The 14,100-nt window shown below is 34.8% G+C and overlaps 1 protein-coding gene across 1 annotated transcript; it reads left to right on the forward strand.

Annotated features, from left to right (window-relative positions):
• Positions 1-6,095: 6,095 nt before the first annotated feature.
• LOC127938080 (C-C motif chemokine 25-like) lies at positions 6,096-9,804 on the forward strand. The gene is made up of 5 exons (XM_052534486.1): positions 6,096-6,138; positions 6,687-6,768; positions 7,501-7,618; positions 7,931-8,042; positions 8,600-9,804. The coding sequence occupies exons 2-5, from the start codon at positions 6,705-6,707 to the stop codon at positions 8,612-8,614; spliced, it is 309 nt and encodes a 102-aa protein (XP_052390446.1). The 5' UTR covers positions 6,096-6,138; positions 6,687-6,704; the 3' UTR covers positions 8,615-9,804.
• The last annotated feature ends 4,296 nt before the right edge of the window (positions 9,805-14,100 follow it).

Consider the following 14,100-nt stretch of genomic DNA (forward strand, 5'->3'; position numbering starts at 1 on the left):
ATATCTGGCCCTGTTATTGAGGTCATAAATAATACGGTCAGATAATTCAAGATTAGATTTTGGCATAAAGGGGTGTTTCATGGCTAATAAACACCTTGTCAGTTGAGTAACACAAAAGATATAGAGACCACTTGTGAAATAAGCAGGGGAAATCCAGACTTTTACCAAAAAGTCCAAAGAATTTTTACCTTTTTTTTTTTTTACTTCCAAGCTCTTCCAAGAATACCATGTCTGTACCATTGTATATTCCTTATTCTCTTTTGCAACCACATTTCATGCCAGAAAGCCTAATTGTTTTATCTCATGGGTGTCTTTCAGGCTTCTGTTCATGTAACAAATAAGTACAATTTAAGTCAGAAATGCAATAAAGTCATCAGTGGACAGAAGGCAATAAATATATCAGCTCAGGTGCAGACACATTTAGATTCAATTTCTCCAGTCAAGTTTAGAATTAATGCACAGATAAAAGAACATTTCGATTTCACTATGTATTTGACTTCAAATGGCAACATTTGGATTTAATTATGATTTATTTGGCAATTTGAAATTTGAAGAAGGTGCTTTATTTGATTTTAATAGCTTTATTGCAGTGGTTCCTCTTTTATTAACTATATTTACGAAACACACTTAAACATAAATATTCTTTTTTGTTTCATTTTGCATAAAAGGTTCTTTAGATGTTTAAAAATGCTTCCTAAAAGAATTGTTCACTGACAGGTTCTTTTGGGAACCAGAAATGTGACCCGGGACCACAAAACCAGTCATAAGGGTCAATTTTTCTCATTTTAGATGTATACATCATATGAAAGCGGAATAAATAAGCTTTCAATTGATGTATGGTTTATTACGTAAGAAGTTAAAAACAAATCTAAATGCTGAGTAAATAACCCTTAAAGTTGTGTAAATGAAGTCCTTAGCAATCAAAAATTAAATTTTGATATGTTTACAGTAGTAAATTTACGTAATACATAACATGATTTTTCACATAAAAAAAAAAAATCTCAAATTTTGACTCATAAAAAGTTATTTTTTGGCTACTGCTACAAATATACCCCAGCAACTTAAGACTGGTTTTTGTGCTCCAGAGTCACAAATGGTTATTTCCTGGCATTTGTATGAGGAGCGTAGACGTTTAGCAGATATTGCTCTTATAATTCCTTAGGAGAGATAAAAAAGACAGAAATGAGTTGTCATAAAGTAAGTATAGAGCTATAAAATGAATGTGGAGCAGCTCAGATTATATGATCTTGGGTCAAACTCAAGACCTTTTCACAGAAGAAACAAGTCTACATCGGCTCTCCACTAAATGTACTTTTAGACATCACTAATTTAATTAGTATGTATTTGTCATCAGTGAATGGTTAGTTGGAATGTAATTTTCCAGTTTATTACCATGAAGCTGCTTTGAAGCACCCTGTATTATGACTTGACTTGAGATAAGGCACAAACTTGTCACTTTGAGGTTTCTGCTCAAGCTGTTTGTTCCCCTCAAGGTACATTTTTTGAGATCTCATTTGCAATGCTTCTGTCTTGTGAAAATCTTTGTTTCATCTCTCTGTCTCCGGGAGACGCTGTATAAATTCAGTGTTTATGACAGATTGAAGATCATGGCTGATTTTAAAGAGTCCTGATGGAGGCCCTTTGAAGTCTCCAGGGGCCCGGGGCCAATCTGATTCGCTCATGATTAATGACATCTATATTTTCTCCAAAAACTCACCGAAAATGACCTGTAGAGATATATAACATGGGAAAGATGTGCATACAGTATTAGTTTTTTCAGGCACAAAAGAAACATCATAACAAACACGGCTGGTGGCAGACCATCATTTTCTGTCAAAATATATTTTTGCTATTGTTAGATATCAGTGCCATTAATCCATCATGGCTCATATTGACCTGTTACAGGAAAAGAAAGATCCAGATGCCAACACTGTTTTTTTTTTTTTTTCTTGTTCACTGCTGTTATATGCCAGATAAACGTCAATGTTTAAACAAATGGGAATTATCTTAGTTTTTAAAAATAGGTGATGAGCCATTAACAAAGAATAAATACATTAGCTGATCACTTTTTTTCTACTTAGTTAATAATAAAAAAATTATTTAGAATAATATAATAGAAAAAAAGTTTATGTTTAATATTTTCTCTTGTTTATGCACTAAATAAACTCAAATAAAACAAAGATTTACTTATTTTCACCTGTTAAGGCTGCATTTGTTTGCTTAAAACTACAGTAATTTTTATAAATATTATTACAATTTAAATTAACCATTTTCTATATGACTATATTGTAAAATGTAATTTATTTCTGTGGTGCTCCGCTGTATTTTCAGCATCATTCCTCCAGTCTTCAGTGTCACATGATCTTCAGAAATCATGAAAATATGATGATTTGCTGCTCAAGAAATATTTCTGATTATTATCAATCAATGTTGACAATGGTTATCCTGCTTCACTTTTTTTTTTTTTTTTTTCAGGATTCTTTTATGGACGGAAAGTTCAAGCGAACAGCATTTGTCTGAAATAGCAATCTTTTTTAACATCACAAAAGTCAATTTATTTTTTTATCAGTTTTATGCCTAATTTCTTAGAAAATAACTGCATATAGTTTTCAGTCTCTTCATTAAAACCATATTTCCATTAAGTCCATAAATAACACTTAAAAATGAAAGAAACAGAAGCGGGTGCATCCTGTGAGAAACACACAAAAGAAATCTCTGTCCAAAGCAAACTGATTCAGCTCTTGCTACGGCTCAGTGGACTCCCTGAGGAAAAAGAGACATAAACAGTGACCCACGCTATCACATGGCCACTTACACATCCCACATTCCCACATCAAGCTCTGGCATCTCAACACCACTCTCAAATGGAAACAAGGGGCCAAAGGAGCAACACATTTAACACATGGTTTAATGTTCTGGTGACAGAAGAGTTTGAAATATGATGCAAAACGCTGTCAGAACATGATACAACCTGAGATAGAGAACAGCTTGGGAAATAAATGCCCCTGTTCGTCCTTTTGACTTTTTCTAATCATATGGAGTCCCTGATGTTTTTAGGTTTGTAATAGTTTTAGTTATTTTTGGTTCTATGCGGGCCTTCAACATACTTTATGTATTTATTGTTTTAATATGTACGTAAAAAAATTTTCTTTACATAATAGCTGACAATACTTAATTGATCATCAAAAAATATGTGTGATTAAGAAACATTGATGTTCCAGTATTTAAACTGTGAAGCATGCTTTAATATGTGACTTATGTGTAATATGTGAATGGGTGCCGTCAGAATAAGAACTGATAAAATCATCACAATAATCCACACACTCCAGTCCATCAGTCAACATCTGGAGAAGAAGAAAGCTGAAGAAAAAATGTTTACTTCAAAAATCGCTTTAAAAACCTTTAAAATAAAATGAGACTATAACATTACCATTCCAGCCTTTACAAAGGTAAAGGTTTCCAAACTTTGGCTCGCGACTTTCCAGCACAAAGATTCACAGCACTGTCTCCTCATCACTTCTCCTTGCAGGCTGCATGTAAAATAATAATTTATAAATAAATAACTAAAAATAAAAAACGCGGTTCTATGAAATCAGAATTCGAATTCTACCTCGGTGACGCAAGAAGTTGCGATGGCGTCATTCTGTACTGGAGCATTACGGAGGAAGATAACATCATACAGAAAGGTAAAAGGGCATTTACTGACATAATATTATACCTGTAACATACAGATACCGTATTATAGTACTGTGTAGTTCAATTCACAATGACTCTTATGATTTGATTCTTTTGATGAATCGTTCAAAAGACTCACAAGCTCAGGAGTCAAATCACTCTGACGAATCTTTTTGACCAATCGTTTAAAGGGATCTTATGATGCAATTTCAAGTTTTCCCTTTTCTCTGGAGTGTTATAAGCTGTTCGTGAATAGATAAGATCCCTAAAGTTGCAAAGACTAAAGTCTCAAACCCAAAGAGATCATCTTAATAAAAGTTTAGACTGGTCCGTTCGCTCCTAAAACACTGCACACCATGTTTTGGAGGCGCTTTTTCGTTGTGAAAGCTGGAAAACAAAAAGAGACACATAATTGGAGACTAAGACTAATGCAGAACAGTTCAACACAAATATTCAGATGTGTGCTGCACAGTTTATGGAGGACTAACATTTCTGTCACATGCTTTAGGCATTCGGCCAATCACAATGCACTCGACAGCTGGCCAATCAGAGCACACCTTGCTTTTCAGAGCGATGAGCTTTGTAAAAATCTTTGCATTTCAGAAAGGGGGGGCATAGAGGAGAAACAATAATGTACAGTATGTGGGAAACAATGTGTTTTTTGAACCTTTAACCGTATAAATACAAAATAATGTTCTCTTTAGCAGCGTCATATAACCCCTATAAAAAATGAACTTGAATCCGGCAGAGCGGCGGATGAATCAACATGACTCATATAGATAAAAAAGACTCAAGTGCAGGTTCAGTGTCTTTGTATCAATACTGCAATATATCCATGAGGATTATCTTCTCTTACTTGCACTGTTACAAAAAAAGCAATCATATTTCCACAGTCATGTCTTTGTTCTCCTCGTTATCATCAGTTTGATGGTTTATCATAAGAGTTATACAACAAAAAGTCAACTGAAAGGGAATAAATAGTATTCCCTGTTATCATTAAGTGTTTTTTTATTTCACTAAAAGTGCTTAATATAGTGTAATAATATATAATATTTCTGGTAATCTTTTACCTGTAAAAGTAATCCAGATTAATTTCGATTTCATTGTAAAAGCAGATCAAGTAGTCTGATTTATAAAGGTGTATAATTAGCACATGCTTTGAATTTCAGTCCATGCAACTTTTTTCATGTTCCTGTACAAATTAAACAGCAACCTGACAATCAGAAAGTAAATTGTCACTTATTAAGATGCTGTGCTAAAAGGTTAAGGAAACTTCATGATCTGCTATAGATATACATCAAGCTCTATGCTATAACATCTGTGCTTTTAAGCTGAAGTGTGTTTGTTTCTTCGGAGGTTGATATTTGATGCACTTTCTCCTGTCACTCTTCTTTTTTTTTTTTTTGCAAAATGGTATAAGTCTCACTCAACACAAGTCAAGTTTAAACAGCTCTGTGTTTGGCTTACATTTCTTAGATCGCTGCAAGGCGCAAATTTGTGCCATAATTGTGTTTCCTGGCAAGAACTGAATGATCTTCAGCAAATATGCATGAATTAGGAAGCTTGTTGCAATATGCAAGCCAAACAAAAAAAAATCTTTAATATGTTGCTTATAGGAAAATATTTTTTTTTTATGAATTATAGTAGTTTTTGGCCTGTGCTTATACATCATAATCATGTCATGGTTTAAGTTTGTCGCGTAAACCCAAAACAGCTACTGAATATTTTGGCATTCACTTCCTAATGATTAATGCTGTGTGCAACTATTGTTACTGTTACAGCACATTTTCACGAATAATGACAGATTATCTGATCCTCACACAAGGCTTGATGATTTACACTTTTCCATTTTCCTGTACTTTTTATTCTTTTTGGAAACAAAATGGTTTTTCAATGTTGTAAATTAAATAAAACTTATTTTAATATGTTTTACACTTTTAAAACTTCATGTTTATTTCAATGTGTTATTTACTATTTGTAAATTTGCTAGCAATTTTTCCAGTGGAAATTTTCTGTGCATGATAACTTGATAATTTTTAATCAAAATCCAATGCAGTGCATGGTTTTTTTACATGTTACATATATGCATTTAGCAGATGATATTATCCAAAGCAGCTTGGCTGTTAATTGCAATAATTTCAATGAGAAACAAAGTCATATACATCTTGGATGGCCTTTCAGCAATTTGTGAATGAATATTTAAACTAATAGGTTGGTTAGCCGCATCAGAGTCAAAGGGAATACATCTAAAATCCTGATAGACAAATCAGTTACTGTGTTTTTTTGTTTTTTTATTTAACCAACCATGAAAGTTGATCTCATAGTGTCCCATCATTTCCTTGTGAGGGACGTGGCTTGGTCTGGCTCAGATATCAGGGTTGGGCCCGTTATAAATCAGTGCAGCTGGGAACGTGCACAGAATCCTGGTAATGAGAAGAAACTACACTTTTCTATACAAACAAGGTGAGCAGACTAATATAAAATACTCTGATGTTTAACAGCAATCTTTTAAAGATCTAAACTCTTTTATGATGGAAATCTATAAAATTTTTGCTTTCTCTTTGAAATGCTGATCGTCACCTGTTTGGTTTCTAAGTAAATTTGACATTATTGCGGTTTTACTGCATGCATTGGAGTGACCGGAAAAAAAACTGTAACACAGGTCAATATTCATTGATGATTTACTCAAGATTACTGTGATTACTGTTTTGTCTTCTTTTCATAAAATGTGTAGGTTTTCGCTTTTTTGCTTGTTTTTTTTTTTTTTTTTGCAATGATGGAATTATGTTTTTACAATATCTGTCATAATTTTAACTGGGTTTTTTTGACAACACAAAGAACTTTCTTATGACGTCCAAAGGTCAAGGCTGGAGAAATGAGTATGCTGGAAAACGCATCTTTGATGTTGATAAGGTTTATGGAGGCTCTCATAAGAGCATGTATTGCGTGGGCATGTGATTGTGAGTCTATCTGGTGAAGCAGTTTATGATTTTCAGACTCATTTTTTACAGAAGAGACACTGGGAAATCATGCGGTTCAGCATCCTCTTCTTCATCGTCCTCCTGGGATTCATCTACCTCACACTGGCACAAGGTAAAAACCACATGTGATGACTGATTCAAATCATCTTTTACAGGGAAAACACTTCTTCAAAGTTCAGAACAACAACAACTGAATACATTTTTAGATTTCAAAATCAAATTGTCAGGATGTATTTTGCCTGTTCAAATTAATCCTAAAGGAAAAAAACAAATTTATATATTTTCAGTTGTGCAGCAATGTTAAATTGCATCATTTTAAAATCACACATGCAATGTCAAGTTAACTGTTTTTGTCATATCCATACCTTGTTTGTTGCATGATATGTTTTTTTAATTATATTTAATTATGCTATTTATATAATATTATTATTAAAGTATATTTTTATAGCATGTGTAATCATTTTAAGGGATTTTTAAGTGATTTTATTCATATTGCATATAGCAGAGTGTGACCTTCTGAAACAGTAATGGACTGATTATATTACTTCCATTTATCCTCATCTATTTTGTAAAAAAATATATAATAAAAGTACTGATGACAGTGTGTCCACCTCACCATGTTCCTCTAATAGTAAATGTTCTGTAAAAGTAATTTTAGAGGTTACTAAACATTTTATGTTATCTGCAATGTATTTATGTACTTTGAATAGTTATTGAGTTTCAGTTCTCTTTTTTTATTAGACAAATTCACTAAATCATAGCATGCAAAAACCGTGACGTTATGATTTATTGATGCAAAAACGCGTTTTTAATGTGATTGATGTGTATGTCTGTCTGTCTGTAGGCTCGTATGAGGACTGCTGTCTGCAGTATGTCAGGAATATTAAACCGTCCATGAAAAACAGACTGATCAGCTACAGAAAACAACAGATGGACGGAGGCTGCAACATCCCAGCTATTGTGTAAGCAACATTATTATTTAATAAAAGTACAGATTTTTTGCATCACCAAGGGCGCCAGTAATTCTGTGCACAGCTGTATATGTAAGACTGTATGTTTTAGGTATATATATTATAATAATCTGGTTGGGATTAAATAAAATATTAAGACTTCTTTGAATCGTGAGTGGCACTCGGAGAGACACGTGGCACAAAGTGAAGCCATAAAATGCACTGCACTGAAGTGAACCACAGAAGAGAAATCTGTCTTTTATATGTGACTGTCTGTTTTAAAGCTCATAGTTAATGATGTTTAATGTAATCATCTCTCCGCAGCTTTACCCTGAAACGTGGCCGTATGATTTGCACCGACCCTCGGGAAAAATGGGTGCATGAACTCATGCGGAGGGTGGACACAATGACAGGCGGCTCATTTATGAAGAGGAAGGTGCGAACATTTTGAAATGTATCTAAAATGCAAAAAAATTGTTTTGTTTGTTTAAGCATTTGTAATCACCTATGGACTTAAATACTTCTGTAGTCGGGTTTATTATCATTAATTAAAATCTTTACTCAAAATAAAATAAGCATTAACTAAAACAGTTCTTTCTGGTCCTCAAATCTGATTGACTGAGAGCCTTTTCCCAGCCGTGCGATATTCTAGTGATATTCTAGAGTTTTTTTTTTTTTTTTGGAGTCAGCAGTAAAGACTTTTAAATTGAAAGAGAGTGAAACTTTTATATTGAAAGAGGAATAATTTTATTAAAAAAAATAAAAATAAAAATAACAAAATGACAAAAACCTTAACTTTAATAATTACAGATCTAATTCAGAATATTAGTAGATCAGATACCGCCTTCAGTATGACAAATAAATCTTATTTTAATGTATTTAAATGTACTAAAACAAATATGAGATATTTATAAAAAAAATAATTTAGTCAAAAGACATTATTGGAAATGTAAATCTGTTATTAAATCACCTCATTTTTTCTTTGATGTACAGAATCTAAGGGGTTAAACACACCAGTGGCAGCCGAGAGAGGACCAGAGGGAAAGCAGCCCGGGTGTCTCGGCCAATCACGTTCTTTCTTTGAGATCTGGCTCTCCAAGCGCACATTTCATTATGGATCGTGACTTTCCGGTGTATGTGGTATATCAGGTGGCATTTCCTGTTTCCAGACTTTTGTTGCTTCACTGACGGACTGCTGCTTAAATGCTCAGAATGGGAGATGGCCATTTATTTTCATTTTCCACGTGCTGCCGTTGCCTTCTGTTATAAAACCTTGTGAGCCGTCTGCATAGAAAGCCCAGAAGCGTACTTGGTTTTAGCGCATGCGCACTGTCGAACACGCAGCATTTATTTAATAATGTGCGCGAACGTGAAACCTTGACGCATGCGCACTACAAAGATTCATCCTTGTCCAGTATACTACTTTAGCCTTCATTTAAACTACATTAGCTGGTACTTCTCTGTATCTAATAAAATGTATATTTAAATTCCTTCTGTTCATATAGCAATGCGTGAAATGCTGCTTGAACATACTGACTTTATAGGCAGCTCACTAGATTTTGGAATAGAGCTCATGTGTACAGCATCACCTTGAGGGTCATATATTAAGCTACTGTATTATGAACTTTCACTTTGCACACTTTGATTTACTGCTTTTGCCCAACAGTATGTGTAATAAAAAGTCAGTGTGATCGAAAATGTTATTAGTTGTAATTGTGGGTGGGAAGTTTTGCAAGAAATGCAGATAATCCTTCTATTTCCTTATGAGTTAATTATACTACTGACACACCGACAAATTACTTTTGAGTTTTGTATGATATTATAATGCATTGTAAATTATGATTTGTTATTTTGGTTAATGCATTAAGCTTTAGGAGTGATTACTTTATAGTTATTGATAGAATGAATATTCGTGGATCTCGTTTATATTCGTGAATCTCAACTTCTGCATATTTCATTTTATATATTTGAGTATTTTTTATTTCTTTTTTTATTTAAGTGGAACTACTGTTTTTCACTTTAATGTTCACACTTAATCCAGTTAGAATGCATCTTTATAAAGGCTATGACGCCATGTGTTTTTTGGTTTGGCTGTTTTGAAACTGGGTCATAAGCTCTTTGGGTTCCAGACGTTGTACAATATTCTTTACACTGCAGATATTTTCTCATATATCATAAATAAAATGGTTTGAAAATAACTGGATTTATCCTTTTTTACATGATGCATGCATGTATTTATGAAGTATGCTTCTCCTATAATTCCTATCAGACAATAAGACACAAATAAATCAATAGTTGTCATACTGAAAGTATAGAGATATATAAAAAATGTAGATCAGTTGATTTTAGAAGAATTTGATGAGAAATATTTGAGTTCATGACTTCATTGTCTTGCATTTACTTTTTGACTGTAGTAGACTAATCCATTCCAGACTTTATTTAATATCAAATCGTTTTTATTGCTTTGTAACCTGCTTTCACTTTCCCATTAAACAAAGACTTGTTGTTGCGCAAGAAAACTGTATCAATAAAAAGCTAGTGATTTATAGCCTATGGCTCTTGTGAAACAGAGCGAGGCTGTTAAATTTACTTTCTAAAGGTCAGCGTTTACATGAAAGTACTGTGGAGTTATCAGATAGTACTTTGTTATTTACCTCAACTGATTGTTTAAATAATCTTTCCTAAGTTGCATTGAAAGAAATGGTCTTTTAGATGTAAAAGTACAATGTAGCACAGTATTGCACCCAAAGGTCCTACCATGGTAAATCTCCGAAAACATAATGCATTGCTGTTGTTTTCTTAGTGAAGGACGTGTTAAACTCTACAATGCAAGCATCACTATCTTTTCAAGGCTAATAGGGAACACTTTAGACACGCTGTCTGAATATCCGGCTGTCCTGCGGGTTCCAGCATGCTGCTGTAATCCTGGAGTTCTCATTTCACGCGTAACGTGTGAAGTCCCACTTTTGCACCTTTACGGCATTTTTCCTTCTCTTCACTGCTGGTCGTCTGCTCAGATAGCATCTCAGCGAGATGTGCCTTCAGAAATTGGCTTCCTTCGTGATAAATTGTTTCCAGTTGCTACAGTTCATTCTGGCCTCGAGTCAAAAATATCCTGCAGCCAGGTTGGGTTTCTACTTCAAATGCGAAAAATGAGAGGTGGAGGCCATAAAAACATCATATACCCTGGTAATGATGTGACTGAGGAAAATATTTCTCTTTATCTTACTTTTTATCTTTTCCTGTTTGAGGAGCATAAAGCCTGAGGACTGAAGCATTACACACGAGTAAATCTTCAACATTTAGTTGTTTTAGTACTTTTTTGTAGTTCAGTTCACAAACAAATGATAAATTGGTTTATTTTAGTTAATTAACATCGGTAGGCATAATTCTTTTTAGTGAATTAAACTAGCCACTTATCCAAAGGCTGCAAGCCAAAAATATGTATAATTAGAAAGAAATCTGCAATAATAATGTAATAAATGTCAGGATTACATGCTGGGGCGGATCTAGAAAAATATTGAGGTTGGAGCCGGTTTGCGAATCATTTGAGTCAGTTTGGGAGTTCGGAGCAGCTTCGCGGATCATTTGAATCAGTTCGAGAGTTCGGAGCGGGTTCGCGAATCATTTGAGTCAGTTCGGGAGTTCAAAGCGGGTTCGCGAATCATTTGAATCAGTTCGAGAGTTCGGAGCGGCTTCGCGGATCATTTGAATCAATTCGAAAGTTCGGAGCGGGTTCGCGAATCATTTGAGTCAGTTCGAGAGTTCGGAGCGGGTTCGCGAATCATTTGAATCAGTTCGAGAGTTCGGAGCGGCTTCGCGGATCATTTGAATCAGTTCGAGAGTTCGGAGCGGGTTCGCGAATCATTTGAGTCAGTTCGGGAGTTCAAAGCGGGTTCGCGAATCATTTGAGTCAGTTCGGGAGTTCAAAGCGGGTTCGCGAATCATTTGAATCAGTTCGAGAGTTCGGAGCGGCTTCGCGGATCATTTGAATCAGTTCGGGAGTTCAAAGCGGGTTCGCGAATCATTTGAGTCAGTTCGGGAGTTCGGAGCGGGATCGCGAATCCTTTGAGTCAGTTCGGGAGTTCAAAGCGGGTTCGCGAATCATTTGAGTCAGTTTGGGGATCGCAAATCATTTGAATCAGTTCGGGAGTTTGGAGCGGGTTCAGGAATCACAAAAGATTTGCGCTCGTAAATCTTCAAATTGGCCATAACCTTTAATTCGTTGCTGCCGACTGGGTCGGCAGAAGGGGTGGCAAGGCTTTCTTTGAGGGTGGCATTTGTAGTACTACTGTACTACTGTAGTTCTTCTAAAGTAGGCCATCCTGCCCAACCCTACAGGTGATCGGGCCTCAGGTGAATATTATCTCCAGGGATTAATGCATAAAAACAAATTCAGGTGCACAATGAGCTCATCCTTTCAGAGCTAGTAGTGCAAAAATATTAGGAAAGCAAACAGCATCCAAATATGTGGGTCAGGTTATATATTGAGGCCACAAATGTAAAAACAACATGCATGGCTCATTTTGCCTATAAGGAACCATGCATATCCATACTTTCCCATTGTGTATTTAATCCAAGACTGTTATTGTTGCTCTTCGAGAACGCTTGCATAGCTTAGAGGAATTAGATTCCTCTTCAAAGAAGTTTTATTTAAGGCGACTAAATCCCAAACATGTTGGAGCTCAGCTTTAACATGCAGGAATTCACAAGCACACTTTACCTCATGTCAGCTATGAGGAGTAGAAGTAGTCTCTGAAGCTGAGTAAACATTTTGGAGGAAAAAATCCAAGTACGGTACTTTCTAAACATCTTATTGAAGCTTTAACATGCATTTTTGTAGCTCAATCAGGTGCAAGGTCATAGGTTCGATTCCCAAGGTATGCACGAACTGATAAAATGCATGTAAGCTGCTGTGGAAATGCATAAATGTCATTGCATTTAAGGCATAAATTTAATCAGTTCATGCACTTCCAATGGGAATCAAACCTCTGACCTTGCCATTGATAGTTGATGATACCGTTGCTTATGATGCATGAACTTGGCCACTTACTGTAGAGTCATTAATACATTTTGAAATATATTGCTTCAGTTGATGTATTTTCTGATATGATTGTGCTTTGTTATCGGGAAGTAGCACTGGACTTTCGTTTTACATGAAATGGGAATTCCATCAGCAAACAGAAAGAATAAAATTATTACAAAAAAAATAATAAAAAAGTAAGATGCACAGACTTTTGATTAATCGAAATGAATCATCTAGACATTTTAACACATATAAATGTAGCATTTTAACACGTTAAAAATATTTGCTGTTAGAAAACAAAGTACCAGGGAAACTCCAAGACATGGTTACAATCTCAATGCCAAAAATGTGCTGTGCTTAAACATGATAAAAGCAGTTTTTGGGGGGGAATTGTTGGTTAAGATTAAGACAAGACGTATAATCCTCTGATAGGAAAATCTTTTAATTTTATGCCGGTTTGCATGTCATAATTTAATAACCAATTTTGAAGCAGATATATTATAATTGACTCCATGCACAATATTAAATTTTTTAACACATTTGACAGCATCACCAGGTTCATGAAGCAGGTTGCAACATGCACCATATAGCATGCAATCACCTTACTTTGTTCTCATTTCGATGTGAATATACTGTATAATAATTGCTGTGATCAAAGCTGAATTTTCAAAGTCTTCGGTGTCACATATTGAACAGTGTTTAAATCTTTTGTAACATTATAAAAGCCTTTATTATCCCTTTCAATAAATTTGATGCATCCTTGCTGAATACAAATATTTTATTTTTCAAACTTGCTGATACTGACATTACACAGAGCTTTTGTCATGTTTAAACACAAGGCAAAGCATATGCTGGTTCTGTGAAAGATCTGCACGTCTGGATCTTTAGTTGCTCAATAAGTTGTATAAATGTCAAGCTACAGATCAGATCTGGATGTGTTTGGGTACGGTATCACTGCAGGGCTCCGCTGATCAAACAGTACAGGGACGAGTGTGACTCACATGTTTGCATACTTCTCAGTGCCTTGTATTTTTCATCAAATCACAGTGAATCAAAATGAAAAGATTTTGGCACAGAGTTCAGCTGTATTATGTTTAATCAAATGCGGGTGTGAAAGTCTTGATAGGATGACATGAACTGCTTTATAACAGTGTTTCGTGTTGATGACAGCAATCACACTGCAGCTGTTTTGTCAACAAATGAACTATTAAAACCCATAAATTGTGTCTGACGGGTCATTCAGGTGCAATTCTTGTAAAATGAGTTCAAGAATGAGTAACTGATGTCAGTTTTTGCTAACTATGCTACTATAGAAATCACTTTCTAGGTTGCGTTTTGCATTCTTTCAACAAAAAAAGGATGCTTTTTGACCTATGTATACATTTTGATGAGAACTAACTGAATTATCATTAATTGAACATTTAGTTTCTGCTCTTTGACTTATGATTTATGTTTATACATATCTTAA

This window comes from Carassius gibelio, chromosome A2 (assembly GCF_023724105.1).
Source record: "Carassius gibelio isolate Cgi1373 ecotype wild population from Czech Republic chromosome A2, carGib1.2-hapl.c, whole genome shotgun sequence".
NCBI classification, from domain to species: domain Eukaryota; kingdom Metazoa; phylum Chordata; class Actinopteri; order Cypriniformes; family Cyprinidae; genus Carassius; species Carassius gibelio.

Excerpts from the sequence above, each read along its gene's own strand:
- LOC127938080 (XM_052534486.1), top strand. The coding sequence starts at position 6,705 with ATGCGGTTCAGCATCCTCTTCTTCATCGTCCTCCTGGGATTCATCTAC. Across the intron at positions 6,769-7,500 it reads CTACCTCACACTGGCACAAG|GCTCGTATGAGGACTGCTGT; the intron begins GTAAAAACCACA and ends GTCTGTCTGTAG. Across the intron at positions 7,619-7,930 it reads TGCAACATCCCAGCTATTGT|CTTTACCCTGAAACGTGGCC; the intron begins GTAAGCAACATT and ends ATCTCTCCGCAG.